This window comes from Protopterus annectens, chromosome 6.part0 (genome assembly GCF_019279795.1).
Source record: "Protopterus annectens isolate FY-2018-M chromosome 6.part0, PAN1.0, whole genome shotgun sequence".
NCBI lineage: Eukaryota > Metazoa > Chordata > Ceratodontiformes > Protopteridae > Protopterus > Protopterus annectens.
The window spans coordinates 1,772,364,330-1,772,381,100 of NC_056737.1; the positions used below are offsets into that span (position 1 = coordinate 1,772,364,330).

General features: G+C 39.1%; 1 protein-coding gene across 1 annotated transcript in view; it reads left to right on the plus strand.

The window, feature by feature from the left end:
- Positions 1–14,909, plus strand: part of LOC122804024 (hydroxysteroid 11-beta-dehydrogenase 1-like protein) — a 326,649-nt gene extending 311,740 nt beyond the window's left edge. The window contains exon 4 of the mRNA XM_044073702.1: positions 14,794–14,909. Within this exon, the coding sequence (XP_043929637.1) occupies positions 14,794–14,909 (116 nt within the window). The remainder of the gene's footprint in view (positions 1–14,793) is intronic.
- Positions 14,910–16,771: the final 1,862 nt, after the last annotated feature.

The following is a 16,771-nucleotide window of genomic DNA, read 5'->3' on the forward strand; positions in this document are numbered from 1 at the left end:
TAGTGTTATGCAGTTATTACACACACCACAGAACTTATAGGGCTGAGGCCTGATGAAAGGAACTTCTAAGGTGACAGATATCTGCAGGACTGCTAAAGTAGGGCAATGGGAAATGTACTGGGTATGCATGGACCCAAAACCATTAACTTATAAACATACACACACACTTTTACATTTGCCAGGACTGGGATTAGAACTCCTACCTAACTAGTTGTTTGTACTATAGTGTTAGGCAGTTACTGCATGCACCACAGAGCTTATAAGACTGAAACTTGATGAAAGGGACTTCTAAGGTGACTAATATCTGCAGGATTGTTAAAGTAGGGCAATGGGAAGTGCACTGGGTGGAAAAGGCCTGTTAATTCCTAGATCCTACTGACAATTCTCTAAGTGTATGAGCATGCCCAGTGTGACCTTCTACAGTAAATGTGGGACTCCATTACAGGGATTATTGTACTCCAGTTCGATTTGTTTTGTGCTACAGCCATACCTCTCAACCTGTCGGTGCAGGATATCTGGAGCTAGCCTATCAAAGTGGGGAGACAATGGGCCATATGGTGATTGTGACTATTTTTCTTAGTAATTTATGGGTTGCTAGAGTTACAGGGTTTGTTTTAGCAGACATTTGACATATATGACATTTGACATTGTCATGTATTCTTTCAGTACCTCATGACATACCTCCTCAGACCATCACAGTGATTTACCAGAGGAATACAGGATGGGTGATTCACACACCAATATTATGGGCCAAATGCTAAGGCATTCTTGCACAATCCAGCCTATTGAGAGATGTGCCTACAACAAATTGACTGCTGGAGCTGTGGAAATGGTCCAGCACCTTGATGATATATTACAATGGTTGAATCTCTGTGAATTTCTGTTCTGGTATGGTCTAATTTCCAGTGCGAGGTTGGGTAATATAAGTCAGGATCAGGGTGACAAGCAGACTCCAGATAGATTTGTAGGGAATAAGATATGTGGAGGGAGGTGTCCTGGGACAGATATGTTGACCTGTAGCTACAAGCACTTTGCACATGGGTCTTCTCAAAGGTTGACTGTACTCGGAGGGTCTTGTGTGCATGTCAGACTGTTTGACCAGCCTGGAGGTGTGTGTGTGTGTGTGTGTGTGTGTGTGTGTGTGTGTGTGTGTGTGTGTGTGTGTGTGTGTCTCACATATACATATGGGCCACCTCATTTGCCTTGGCTGGCCACATTTTGAGGTCAGGATGTTGCATAGGATGAGTGACCAGGGAAGGGTGTGTTACTCCACATGGCTGTGGGCCAGGGTTCTGTGGGTCCAGACATGTCACCATCATCGAGGGTTAGGGCTACCTGCAATGAGTGCATTCCTATGTTTAGACTCATAGCCCTGCCTGTTGACTGTACACAGTATCACAGAGTATCCAGATTCATGACTCATATATCTGGTTGGTTACCCAAATGAGTGTGGTTTTCAAGGAAAAGTGTTTTGCAAGTCACTCAGGGTTGAAGTCAGATATTACTGACAGTTGACATTGCAGTTTCAGACTTCATACTCTTCAGATTCCATGCTAATACAATCATTCCATCAACTTTCTAACATTATTAGAGCAGTATTTCTAAGGTGTCCTTCTTTTTGAACCTTTATCACCCCATTATTCATGGCTTTGTCCAGATTTCTGGCTCTCTGAGGCTGGCAGATTTGCTCCTAGCAGTTAGCAGCATGGCCTTTCTTTGCATTTTGTTGACTGTGTTATGTTGGTGTTATGGACCCCATGACACTCCCTAACAGGGCACTGTGAGTGAGTCATGGGCATTTGCCAGAGGTCTGTAGGCCAGGAGTGACAAATGCAGGTCATCTATAGCAAGGCAGTGCATTCTGATGATCATATGTTCCCAGGCTGCCAGGCAGTGGACACCTCTGGGATGTCACCAGTAAGTTGACTGGGTGTTACTGACAATTGCTTTCTGTTCATCTTAAGCCATCACTCTAGTTGACAGCTGGATGCTGTTTAAGCCTAGGGACATGTTACTGCATTTCTATGGGACTATGTGGTGGGGGGGGGTGCACATCTGTACACAATACACATTTGCACAGACTGTGCTGATATTTGCTTAACATTTTGGTCCGATTTAACATAGTGGTGTGCCCTGTCTTTGAGACTACAGGCATAACAGTATTGACCACAGGTCAGATTGTTCTGGCATACACATTTTTAATTTCAGACTTCTTACCTTTCAGAGCCATACTACCACTGCCGGACCTGCTGTGATTTCACTGTGTAAATCTATAGGTGGGAGTTTCATGGATGTCACCATGTGGGGTCCTTTGCCAGACATTTCTGTATGGTTTCTACAGCTGATCTGCTGGGTGAGGCTGGGGGTGAGTATGGGACCCCCACTTCGACATCCATGCAATGAACCCCCCAGTTATTTGGCTCACCACATATACTGCAGTGGTATTTCTCAACTAGGGTGGTACTGCATAGTGTGTGTAAGCCAGTACTGGGCATACACTTCCTGCTGTACCACATAGCTATCAGTTGTCTGCTGCTATCCCAGTAAGCCACCCCATATCCTTGCATGCTTGCATCAATACCATAGATATGCTATCAGAAGATTCTACTCCATTCATTTATTGTTAAGAAGACTGACTTACCTTGTGCCTAAGGAAGCTGTGAGGACAGTGCTTGAGGGCTGACTATGTTGGATGCACGCAGTACACTGCCTATACATGGTAAGGTATGGGTGGTTTGATGTCTGGCATCCATTTTACTGTGTGGGTGAGTCAGTGAGAGATATCAGTCCTTCGGGCCCTACAGTGTCAGTGTATGTGCTATGCATTACCTCTTTGCTAGGGCCATGGCATGCAGGGCACTTCTCCGTCTGCCTAAGGGGTAGGCTCAGGATGCTCCTCCTCCAAGTCCCTCTGTGCTGGTGGAGACCTTGGCAATGTTGGGGGCTGTGCGGTCCTCCTACTGCAGCTGTTACAGCAGGATCATATTGTGCAGCATGGCACATACTATGAACATGTGTGCACATGTGGCTGGTGAGTACTGCAAGGCTTCACCGGATATGTCAAGGCAGCAGAACCGTGACTTGAGCATCCCAAACACACACTCTATAATGATCCTGGTTTGTGTGTATGCCTCATTATGGCATTCTTGTGTGGGTGTGGGTGCATTTCTGATGGGTATCATCAGCCACGGCTCCAGTGCATAGCCAGCCTCCCCCACCAGATGGTCATATGGGATGTCCCCAGCCTGGTACACCTGTGACAAATGCCAGAATTGGGAGTCATGATAGCTTCCAGGGCAGCCAGCACACACACATTCATGATAACGCCCTGGGCATCGCACACAACCTGGCAGTTGATGGAGTGGAACCCCTTGTGGTTATGCTAGTCCCTACCCTGGTCACTGGGTGGTGCTTTGATGTGGATATGCATGCAGTTTATGGCACCCAGTACCTCCAGATATTCTGCTACATAGTGGAAGAGACGCATATTGCTGGTCCTCTCCTCACGGGTGCTGGGGAAGTAAATGTGCTCAGTGGCATGTGGTCACATGGCATATAGGAACTGGTGGAGTATGCTGGATGCAGATGCCTGTGAGACCCCCATGATATCTCCAGTTGGTCTTTGGAAAGTACCTGTAGCTAGTATTCTTAAGGCTGCACATACCTTGGTATCCACTGGGATGGGTTCCCCTGTATTGGTTCTGTGTCTGAGGTGAGGCCAGCACTGCTCAATGAGTTGCTGAAGTATGTCCTTGTCCACCCTGTAGCACTCTACTATCTCCAAATCATGTAGCCCCTGGTAGGTTACCCTGGGTCTAAACACTCTTCTCCTTCTCTTTGGTCTGAGTAGCTTGTCAGCATTATCTTCCTTGGTGCCCACAGCTTCTTGCACATACTGATAGATCAAAGCGACAACAGCCCCAAACATATTTTACTAGTTTTGTCAGTTAAAATTCCCCAGTATGTGTACACCTATGATGCAAAGTTTGTGTAAAAAAACAGACTGAAAGGCGTTTTCATAGTTTATAGTGGTGTGCTGCAGACTGGCTGACTTTGAGAAATTCCACCTGCCAGCTATTTTACTTGTATTTGAGTGGCTGTATTTTGCTATTTCCATTTTTTTATTCTTTTCCCCTTTCCATTTCTGCTCTTTTAAGCCCCAAGGCATGGCACAAGAACCCACTGCCTAAATGGAAACAGTGCTGCTATTTCCGTTTTCTTTTTTGTTTTTGTTTAAATCCCAGTGCGCTCTGTGCACACCTGTTTAGGTAAGCTAAACACATTTTAGCAGAAATGGCCCTCCCTTGGATGCAAACCTGGTCTTTATTTCCTGGTGTAAGACATTACAGCCTCAGACACACCCCCTTGCTTAGCTGTGCTTAGCTAAGTGAAAACCCAGACAATGGAGGTCCAATGTGCTTACAGCAAGCATTACACACCTTCTTTTCATGTTAGCTGCTCCTCCTGCCTACACTATCCTGTTCTAGCACCTACATGGTTAGGTGCAGTGTGCGGACTTAGAATATTTTGTGGTTAAGTAATTTTCCCCTCATTTGCATACCCCACTGCCTTAGTGCATAGTTACTGCTCTGACACGGATCCTTTCCCCTTGACAACCAGTGTTCCCTGGTAATGTTTTGATTCTGCATGCCATTGACTATAATGGCAAAATGCAGATTTCCCCTAAAATTGAGTTTTAATATTTTTTTTTTGTATTTTCGGCATGATCCCATTTGTGCGTCGCTGCCCTCTGCTTAAACGGCTGAGATTGGTAAAAAAAAAATACTTTCTTTTTTTATTAAATTAAACACTTTTTCATACCAATAGCCATATATTTGGCTATTGACATGCCTAAAGTTTATAATATATGCTTTTATTTGAGCTGTCACACCTCCATTTTGCTATTTGCAGAAATGTATTGCATGGTTTTCTCTAGCAAATGAGGTAATTAGCATTCTGCACGGCTTTCCATGCAGGAACAGTGTCAGCAGGCTCATGCACATCAGATCAGCTGTTTCCTGAATCGCTCGGTGGCCATATTCCGTGGAGGAGTGGCTATACTGTTCCTGCATGGAAAAATAATTTTAATGAATCCCGGAGATATATGTGTGCATGTGTGTGGACCCATATGAACAGACTCACATGTTTTTCAACTGGCGTTTAGCTGTGGGAAAAAGAACAACTTTGCATTTGCGTGACTGCATATTTATACTTTTGTGCAACTGATGTAGTATCAGCAATATTGCAGATATATACAGTGTATGTAAGTTAGGTGTGACTGTTTGGGGTGGTTGTATTTTATAGCTGTTTTATTTTGGAGTATAGTGGTATATGGTAGAGCAGTATGGCAGTTATTTGCATAGGGAGATAGTGGAAATAGTGGACATTGTGCAAGATCATGGTAAAGCCAAGTTTGGGAATATGCTCTTTCCCTGGTGTTGCTCAATATTTGCGTTAGTATATATAAATTAGTGAGAGTGAGAAGAGCAGTAACCCCCAACAATGGGAATGAAGGGGGCTTGCTCCTCTACACAAAAACACCTGTGTGTGTATTTTTATGTGTATGGATTTGATACTATGCTCACTTTTTTTTATGTTTTGTTTTTTGTCAGTTGTTTATGCAGACACTGTTATGTGCAGTTGTTCCTTTTTGTTTGTTGTTCGAGGTTCAGTGTTATTTCTTTTGCTAACAGAATTATATAAATATATATAAATATATATATATATATATATATATATATATATATATATATATATATATATGTGTGTGTGTGTATAAATATATATATATATATATATATATATATATATATATATATATATATGTGTGTGTGTGTGTGTGTGTGTTTGTGTGTGTGTGTGTGTGTGTGTGTGTATGTGTGTGTATTATTAAAATTACTAAATATTCATATAACTTATATTTTGGGTTTAAAATGCTTCCTCTAACAGCAATTGCATATTTCATACCTGTCTCTCTCTCTCTCTCTATATATATATATATATATATATACATATATATATGGGTCTAGGACTATTCATTAATTAATTGCTGTTGGAGCATCTTACTTAAAAATACTGTACAAATCTGCAATCTGTATTGGTGTGAAATATGTAATTGCTATTGGAGGAAGCATTTTACATCAAAAGTATAAGTTATGTGAGTATTTAGTAACTTTAATAATACACACACACACACACACACACACACACACACACACACACACACACACACACACACACACACACACAGATAGAGAGAAAATCCTTGTAACTGGTGTTTCTGCACCTAGTTGCATTAGTTCTGTTTTTATGCTTTTTTCATGAAAGGAAATGGCAACTACAGTAAAATATTACGATCAAAGCTCATCATTACTTTTTTTTTTTACTGGGCTTGTACATCAGTTCAGCCCTCTGGAGCTTGCACCAATGGTATAGATGGCCCAAGTGACCTGAGTTTGAATGTTTAAAAGGTGGCTTATATTCTTCATGATTAAGAGAGGGATAATGCTTGTGTCCATCCTTGTGGGGATATGGAAGTGCAAGCACATGGCACACACTTGCAAAGTTCATTTTACTTGGCAGAAACCAGGAAAACAATTGTGCAGTTCTCCTGGAGGGTGGGTGGAATATACTGCTGATATCAGTTCCAAACAGAGGTGAGGAGTGTTCCAGTACTGAAGCCTGTTGCACGCTCCCACTCTTAGGATGTTACAGAATGTGCACAGGGCTTAGAGTATTAGGTAAAAGCACTCCATCAGCAGCAGTATGACACTCCCCTGGGATGCCTTGATCTCCTCACCAGCCCTGAACGTTGTTGTTGTAGTTGTGAGTCCAGGAAAGGTAAGAGACTGGAAGGCGACAATCACCATGAGGTGTGATAGTGTCTTACATTATAAGACTGTACTATAAACTACTGCCAAATATTCAGCATTGCTGCTGCCACTCACTTTTTAAATCTATGACACACCACTTACAGTGTCAGAAATGAGATACTTGTATATTTAGTTGATTTATTCTTCATATATAACTATCATTTCTGGTATTATACTCTCTGTACTTAATATCTGTTCATCAAACCTGTATTGAACTCCTTCCGTAAACATTTCATGCATTTTATATTCATCAAACTGTGTTGTGCATGTTTCTCATTTTACTGTTCTCTGTATTCCATCTCTCTCTTTCTTATAATTTTTCTAAATTTTGTTTTAATTTTCTTGGGGTAATTACAGACAATAAACTAAAATTTGACCACCACATTAGCCATGTCACAGCTAAGACTAACCGCAAATTATACTCTTTCTATAAAATCAGACCATATCTAACTCCATATGCCCAATAAACCCTTTTCTTTCCACCTCTTTTATACCACACCCATTCTAAATTGACAAGTGCTATAACAACATTGTCAAGCTTGACACAAACCTAAGCAGCAATCCATACCAATGCCTTTCACTCTGACAGGCAAAATTAATATATACGACTCCAGCACATTTTGAGATCTCAGCAACTTAAAATAGCGTACAAAATTTTGTATAACCCCATAAAATGCCCATAAGCCTGAAATCTGCAGAGCAGAGAGTCTCCAACCAGTCTCCAACCAGAAAACTCCTATCCTAATAGGAACATTAAGCAATCACTCTGAATTAAAGAATCATTCTGGCACCAACACTTACCCATTTATGTAGCCAAACGTTAGAACTCAATTCCACCAAACTTAGGAAGAATCAACAAAGGTGATGACCAGGAAGTAAACGCTCCTACCACAAAAGTAAAACACTAAGCACAAAGTCAAAATGCTGAGGAGCAGATCAGGACTGTTCAGCTGTATCAGCATAAGATAAAGTACATCAGCATCAAATAAAATGCATGAACAAATGAGTTTCAATAAGGCAGGAAGCCAAAAAACAAGTCCACGTAAAGACTAAAGTCCAAATGTTTATTGCAGATAGTGGCAAGCGCTTTCACCCATGTGGGTTTCTTCAAGCCAAAAAGCACTCATAAAACAGAGCTAATTTATACACACATTAATCACAACAATTATTGCATCATATCCTGCTACACTGTTATTCTTAAAGTATCAGCACATCTCAGTGTTGAAAAACACAACCTCTTACCTAACATCTATATCAACATGTGCACCATAAAATTAGTACTGATAAAACTAATAAAGCAAATAACAAAAAACTCTACTAAAAGTCATTCTCTTCTAACATTATTAAAAAATCTCTTGGAATGTATAATAAGCAATCAAAACCCTATTACAAAAAAAATGTATATATAGAAGCATATATAAAATAAGCAATATGTTGATTCAAAAAGTGCACTCTACAAAAAGCATCAGAAAAACATTTAAAACTTTACTACTAGCTTCCTGCTTTTCAGGGCTGGTTTAACAGAGATTTTATCATTCAAACCAGGCTCCTGCTCCGCCCGTAACCTATTGATCCATGTGACTTCTGTTCTCTCAGTGTAATTCCTTGTATCCCCCCCTAATACTAGTGGTGTTAACTTGCAGCACTTGGAACCTAAAGGAATGTTGTGAGTCAGTTCCCTGAACATGCTTCGAAAGAGCATTCTTAGTATATTTAATGCAGATATGATATAGATGTTCCCTAATTCTGTCTCGGAGCCTTCTATCTGTTTTCCCTACATAGAATACAGGGCAAGATGTACACCGGGCGAGGTATACTACATGCTCAGTTGTACAGGTGGCTGTAGAGTTGAACCTAAAAGTTCTCCCTGTAACTGGGTGCACAAAGTTGGGGTCACTACTTAAATAAACACAGTAGTTACAACTATTAGATGGAGTGGTACCCAAAAGGGGCATGCCTCTTGGATCCATGTTACTGGCCCTATTATAACATAGCATTCGTTGCAGGTTCTTCCTATTCCTGAACTGGAAATAGGGTCTATCACCTATAGTCTCTTTCAAGTATGGATCTACCATGAGGATTCCCCAATTCTTGGTAAAGATTTCCCTGATATCATTAATGTCCTGTGTATAACTAAGGGACACCCTAACCACTGGATCATAATTAATCTTGCTTTCAATCCTAGACTCCATTGCATTTTCAACTCCACTCCTGTCAGCAAAATAAGGGGCGGCAACATCCCCTCTAAGCAAGTTCACCCCTTCAAAGCCTGTTGTAACTTTATTTGGACTTCAAAATCTTTCTACTAGTCTATTCTGTAAACCCAACAGTTCATTTGTAAAACCATCATCTTTAGGGTTCAATCTGGATGCAGGAATAGCCTGTCCTCTCACAATGTTTCTAAAAACATACCTAGGGTGCATATTACTCCTGTGTAAAAGTGTATTTTTATAACAGGATTTCCTAAATACTCCTGTGTTGAGCAATCCACTAGGGAGACATTCTACAAACACATCTAAATAAGAAATCCATCTGTCTGATTCTTCCATAGTGAACTTCAAAAAACTTGTAAGTGAATTCACCTCATCCAAAAATCGTTGTAACTCTATATCTGTTCCTGTCCAAAGCAGGAAGAGGTCATCCACAAACCGTGTATAAAATATAACATTTCCCTTGAAGCTCTCTAGGGGGAAGAATTTCTCCTTCTCCCAAACTGCCATGAATAGGTTGGGGTAGCTATTGGCACAAGAAGTGCCCATAGCCACTCCATCCTTTTGAATGTATGGAACCTCACCAAACAGAAACACGTTATTTTCAAGAATAATCTCCGATAAAGCACAGATTAGATCTAGCTGTACTATTGTGTAATCTGTCTCCTCCATACAGCATCTGTGTATGCTCTTTATGCCTTCACCATTAGGTATGACAGTAAACAGGGACTGTACATCCAAGGTAACAAGCTTATAAACAGAATCTTGTGGTAACGTAGCCATTTTACTATAGAACATAAGTAAGAATTGTTTGGTATCTTTTAAAATGTAAGGGAATTTCTCAACTACTGGTCTCAGATACTTCTCTAAGTATAGGGACGTGGGTTCAGTAACCCACCCTCTTTCTGCCACAATCGGTCTCATGGGGGGAGAAACAGGGTCCTTGTGGATCTTGGGTAGACCCTGGATAATGGGAATCAACGAGTACTCTAAAAAAAGAATTGAAACAAATCTAAACTAATTGTCTTACTTCTACGTAGATTATCTAATGTATCATAGATATGTAAGACCCTATCCTCTATATCTCCCATGGAAATAGTGAGATAAAATCCATCATCACTCAACATAGTTATCATGCTATCCTGATACCTCACTCTATCCATTACTACCACTGGTCCTCCCTTATCCGCAGGCCTAATCATTAACGTGGTATCATTCCTGAGTTGATTCAGGGCAGCTCTTAATTTTGCGGAAAGATTGCCAAACCACTTTCTCTTCCTATTCTCAGTATCCAATATGTGCAAATCATCCTCAACCAACTTGACAATGGCATCCAATAAAGGATTTAACATGGGAACATAAGTGCTTGGTTTCTTAAACACAGGACCTATTGCAGCCATTGGCTGAATGCCATAATCTAATTTAAGTTGTACATTGCATCCAAATAATGTCCATCCATGACTGAATCTGTAATATCACTTCTAACAGAAGGTATAAAAGAAAGACCTATGTTCAAAACTTCTAATTCTCCCTCAGTTAGAATTCTACTGGAGAGATTCCATACTAACATCTGGGTACTTTCTCCCACATTTTCCTGAGGGTTGGACCCAAATGTTCCTCCCCTGACACCTTCTGTTTCTGTCTCTCTCGGCTCATTGATCTGTTCCTTCCTCCCCTGTATGTGTCATTGACGAGGAAAGGAGTATGACCAATGGCTCCCTCCTGAGGTGGGGGATTCACTACCTTTCTTCAAACCGAGGGTCTAAATTCCTCTAGATGTTTATTATCTGTATTCAAAGATGTGATGCTGCCAATCTTGTGTCTCTCAGCTCTGTCCGAGGTACCCCCATCTAAATCTACTGAGCTCCGTGCAGCCACACCTTCCCTGGTAACAGTCGTCTGAACCGAATCAACACCAGGGGTACTCTGCTGCAGCTGTGTGTTGCTATTATAACGTTCACCAGTGACAATATTCAAATCCATATTACTATTTACTGCATGCATATCAACCACATCATTAGTTGCAGCATTATCTTGACCTGGCAAAACATTCACACTACTACAAGTATTACAAGATTCATTATTTAAAACCAACATTGTATTAGCATCATTGCGGGTGTTAAGAGACGGTGTAAAATTGCTGGCCCTTCTACCTTGCCCATTAGCTCTAACAAAATTAGTTCTGGGCCAAGTGAAGACATTTCCATTCCTGAAGTCCATAGTGTCTCTCTGTAACTTGTTACATTTCTGTTCCAATAATTGTTTCTCAAACAAATAAACATTATCAAGTAGTCGCTCCATTAAAGTATGTACTGTTGTTACTGGATATTTTCTTAGGATAAAAAGTTGCCTCACCCTAATTTTATCATGGAGGCTCTCCTCCTCAGGCAAAAATAATTCATTCAGCAAAGTCATGTATTTAATTCTCACCTCGATGTTTAATTGCTGCCACTTATACAGCAGCTCAGGATAAGTCGCTCCCATTGTGGGCATCTTTAAAACCCTCAGACCTCTTGGTATAATTTGTCTTGCTATACAAACTTCAAAGTGTTGCCTCTGTTTCTGAAGCTTTATCAGCTTCAGAAAATCAATCTCTAATTGCTCAAACTCCTCAGTAAGTCCACACAAATCTTCTCCTACCACCATAGCTTCTGTTATGTTCTCTCTCACTTCGTACGTCAACAGAGGGTTCGTCTCACTGGAAATGCACTCTATGAACCTCCTCGGGTCCCATGTAGGCTGCGGTTGTAACTCCAGGTTGTACGGTAGCTCCACAGGTGGAAAGTTGGAATCAGTCATGTCTCCCTGGTCACAAGCCACAATGATGAAATAAGAACAACAAACAAATGTAATGATCAGGATGCAAACGCTCCTACCGCAAAAGTAAAACACTAAGCACAAAGTCAAAATGCTGAGGAGCAGACCAGGACTGTTCAGCTGTATCAGCATAAGATAAAGTACATCTCAGATCAAATAAAATGCATGAACAAATGAGTTTCAATAAGGCAGGAAGCCAAAAAACAAGTCCACGTAAAGACTAAAGTCCAAATGTTTATTGCAGATAGTGGCAAGCGCTTTCACCCATGTGGGTTTCTTCAAGCCAAAAAGCACTCATAAAACAGAGCTAATTTATACACACATTAATCACAACAATTATTGCATCATATCCTGCTACATTGTTATTCTTAAAGTATCAGCACATCTTGGTATTGAAAAACACAACCTCTTACCTAACATCTATAGCAAAATGTGCACCATAAAAAATTCATGTTTAAGAAATCTATAAAACTAGTACTGATAAAACTAATAAGGCAAATAACAAAAAACTCTACTAAAAGTCATTCTCTTCTAATATTATTAAAAAAATCACTTGGAATGTACAAAAAACTATCAAAACCCTATTACAAAAAAAATGTATATATAGAAGCATATATAAAATAAGCAATATGTTGATCTAAAAAGTGCAATCCACAAAAAGCATCAGAAAAACATTTAAAACTTTACTACTAGCTTCCTGCTTTTCAGGGCTGGTTTAACAGAGATTTTATCATTCAAACCAGGCTCCTGCTCCGCCGTAACCTAATGAGCCACTTGACTTCTGTTCTCTCAGTGCAATTCCTTGTAGTCCCTGAAAAGGGACTGTGTGCCCAGTGGACCTACCTGGTTAATAAATGTGTATTATTATGTCTCTCTATCTCCTATGAGCCACATCCAACTCCTAAACTGACCTTGCACCACTATCTGCAGAGTTTACAAGGCAAAGAAAGAAATGGAAGCAGGCTGCCAGGCATTTCTTCTATATCATGCACTGTCACCTATAGGCAATTTAGAGTCCCTGATCCACCTATTGCATGTATTTGGAATGTGAGAGGAAACTGGAGCACCCAGAGAAAACACACATGAAACAGGGAAGACACAGCTAAGAACTGAACCAGAGAACCTCTTGTGGTGATGTGGCAATACCACATAATGTGCCACTGTGCCACCAATGCTAACATCGTATAAATGCCCCAGTCTGAAGCCTGTCCCTATATAACAACTATTGATGTGGCCCATCTGGCAGTTAGTTTGCAAATATATAAAGGGAATTAAATCCAAGACTTAGGTTGAAGCATGTTGAGTTCATAGCCTCAATTTTCTGAGTTATACTGCCAGACGTAAATGCTAAACAGTGAACTCAGCCATGTATATGTTTTCTGTTGAAATATTTTAATATGAATTTTTTACAGATTTAACATTAAGTAATTCTATAATTACTATAAATAGTAGCAGACAGAGTTCCTTTCAACAGAAATTGATATGGAGCATCTCTCAAAAGCATTAGGTATGACTTCCCTGGCATCTAAGAAATGTCATCCATAAAAACCTTAAAATACAAAAAAGCTAGAGTATGCCCAGTGTGAGTTAAACATGTAATGATTTGCAATGTGAATGAATGAATCTTCTGTTTAGTAGTTTTGCATGTTGTATCATCTACTTAACTTCTGCGCACGACAACAATGTCGCATTTAACAAAATTGCCCAAACCATTTCACAGCAGTCTATGTCCAAGAAAGGTAGATGCTTTAGTGTATATGCAGATTTTGTGTTAGGTAATAAGGTCATTATGCTGCGTAGCTAATCACTAAACCACAACAAGACATGTTTTCCAGTCTTGGCCACCACATCAGGGGCAGAAAAACTGGTTACAACAAGTAGGCAGCCGTTTGCTTTCAGTTAGTTTTCTTTTTCTACGTCTAGATTTGAAGATAAGACTGTATCTGTAATCAGGTAAGTGCATGGATGTTATCAGGACCTTTATCAGTCATGAATAAGGATGGCATTTATACTGAATAGAGGAAATCTAGCTCAAGGTACCACCAAACATTTCTCAAACTTTTCATAAAAAGTGCCATATGAATTTAGAAATTTCACCAAGGTAGGTAATTTGACCTTGGATTAACATTTCATTCAAATATCATTATTTCAGGAGAACAGAACCCCTCAATATGTACTGTCCTACAGTCTATCTCTTTCTCTATCTCTCTTTCTCTATTTCTCACTTTTTTATACTTATGGTAGGAATAGAACCCCCAGCCTTTTCATTTTTCAGCATCATAGACACAATAGTACATTGTGCAGAGATGATGACACTACAAAGCTCTAAGTTCAATGCTAACAGATTTCCACAAAAAATGGAAGACTCCAATGATAAGTGATGAATACGAAATCATAGAAATCATATCTTATGGATGGCCAATGTCAAGAATACAAAGCCAGTCTCCACTACACCTGCAGAAAGTCTAAGGTTATTTTTTTACTCAGTCTAAATAAAAAAATAAACTCAGGAGAGAAAAGTAGAAAGCTAAATGCATTACTTAAGAAAACTGGCTGCCTAGTCAACATGTTATGAAATATATCTGTTGTGAATGTCTCAAAAATCATGCATTACTGCAAATGTCTAGGTGGAAAAACATAGCAAGCATATATAGCTGACTATTCTGTATGCCGAAGTGTGTGGCTAACTGAATGTCATATCTAGAAGCCAAGCTTATAAGGTACTGCTGTCTGATCCAATGGACAATAGCTGACAGATGGCTGGAATTCTATTTATATACAAGTATGTATTGAAGTATGCAAACTGACTACATATGTTCAGTTGATTAACCAAAAGAAAAGCTTTATTCTTCTCATCTCAGGAATAATCACCTACTATTGGTTTTGTTTTCTAGGTGGACTCGATTATCTTGTATTGAACCATATAGGAGGAAGTCCTTACAAGATGTGGAATGGAGATGTTGAACATATGAAGTGGCTTATGCAGGTATCATTCTGTTTAATCTTTTAAGATCTTCCTAATAAATAAGATCTGCAGACCCCTTAGCATTATACTTTATTCTTCCACTTCTAATACTCACTTCCTTGCTGTTTTAAGTCAGGTTCCTTCTATTTATAGCAATGTCATTCTGAGATTAAAGATTAGGACAAAGGTAGAAGTTACTGTGAGCTTCAGTGGCTGACTCAAATGGTTTTAATAGGGAGGAAATCAGGAAAAGAATGTTTATAGAGAGGTGGAGGCAGAAGTTGAAGGAAGTAGGGTGGATGTGTTATGGTACAGAAGAGGAGAGAAGATAGGCTTAGCATGAGGAATGGTGAAGAGTTTAGAGTAAAGTGGGTTAACAAAGGAGAAGTAATGACAGAGAATAAGAGAATGTCTGCGGACAAGGAGTAGAAGAGAATTCCAGAGACAGGAATAAAAATGTAGAAGAATGTAATAATATAGGTGGGTAAATGGGTAGTATCTGGGGATTAAATGTAGCTGTTTCACTAATGTTATGCTACAATGGTGTTTTAAAAAGCAGTACACAGGCAGAGAAATGGTTGGTTTAGCTATTATCCTACAAACATTACATTTTTCTAAGCTAGTAAGATGGATAAGGAAGTTCGTGTAGAATGGTTTAACGTCAATAAGCTTTGTAGACACCAGTTTTTGCCTGACATAAGATGTAGTCCAGAAGTAAATGTATCTCTAAGGAACTGCATTATTTTGAGATTACAGTGTCTCATAAATCACTGATCTGGGCTTAAATGACCTTTTTATTAGTTCCTTGCTGTTACAAAGAGTTGTATGCTTGACATATATTTCCAGTGCCCTTTTCAACAAATAAGCGCATTGTCTGTGATGATACTTGTGTTACCCAAAATGACCTTGCTCAAATTGTTAATACCAAGGAAATACTCTTATTCAAGATCACTGCACATTTGTCATGTAGATTTGTACAATTAATCTGAGTCAGCTTGCACAAGGCATTCAGGTACCATGTGCCTCTACTGCATCCAGTATAAAGAGACCTCCAGTTATAACAGAAATTCAAGTGTAGTGTTTTATTTATAATTATATGTGTATATATATATATATATATATATATATATATATATATATATATATATATATATATATATATATATATATATATATATATGAATAAAACACACACACACACACACATACACGCACACACATACACACACACACACAATCTCTGGTGAGTTTAATCAAAATGCAAAGCATCAAACAATCTCATGTGAGATTACCATTAATCACAACTAAAACCACTGAAGAAAGTAATAATAAATATAAACTATTAGGTTATATTTGCGATTGCAAAAAGAAAAACAAAAAGCAACCGTTACCTGGAGGGCTTTGCCAGACGTTAAATATGCTAACTCCAGGGTCACACAAACACAAAGAAAAGGGAAAAGCCCTGGAATTATGCAACAGTCAATATAATGAACTTCATTATATAATTCATCCAACTGTTCCACTGTCAAAAAATACCACCATTTCAGCATGAGATGAAATGCATGCAGGGAAAACTCATATAACACTATATATGTATATGGAATTACAGAATTGCATTAAAAACAATTGAAAAAGCTTTAACATATATATATGTATATATATATATATATATATATATATATATATATATATATATATATATATATATATTTTTTTTTTTTTTATTTATTTTGCATTTGTTGACTGGGCTAGTCTAACTGGAATAAAATCCATTTTCAGTAGAGGCCCGGGGAGAAAAGCTCCAACACAGACAATTTTATACAGTAAAAAATAATCACAAGTTCAAAGAAGTATAACAGTAGTAAAATAGCTCTAAACAGTTACAGCCATACACAGACACAATATAT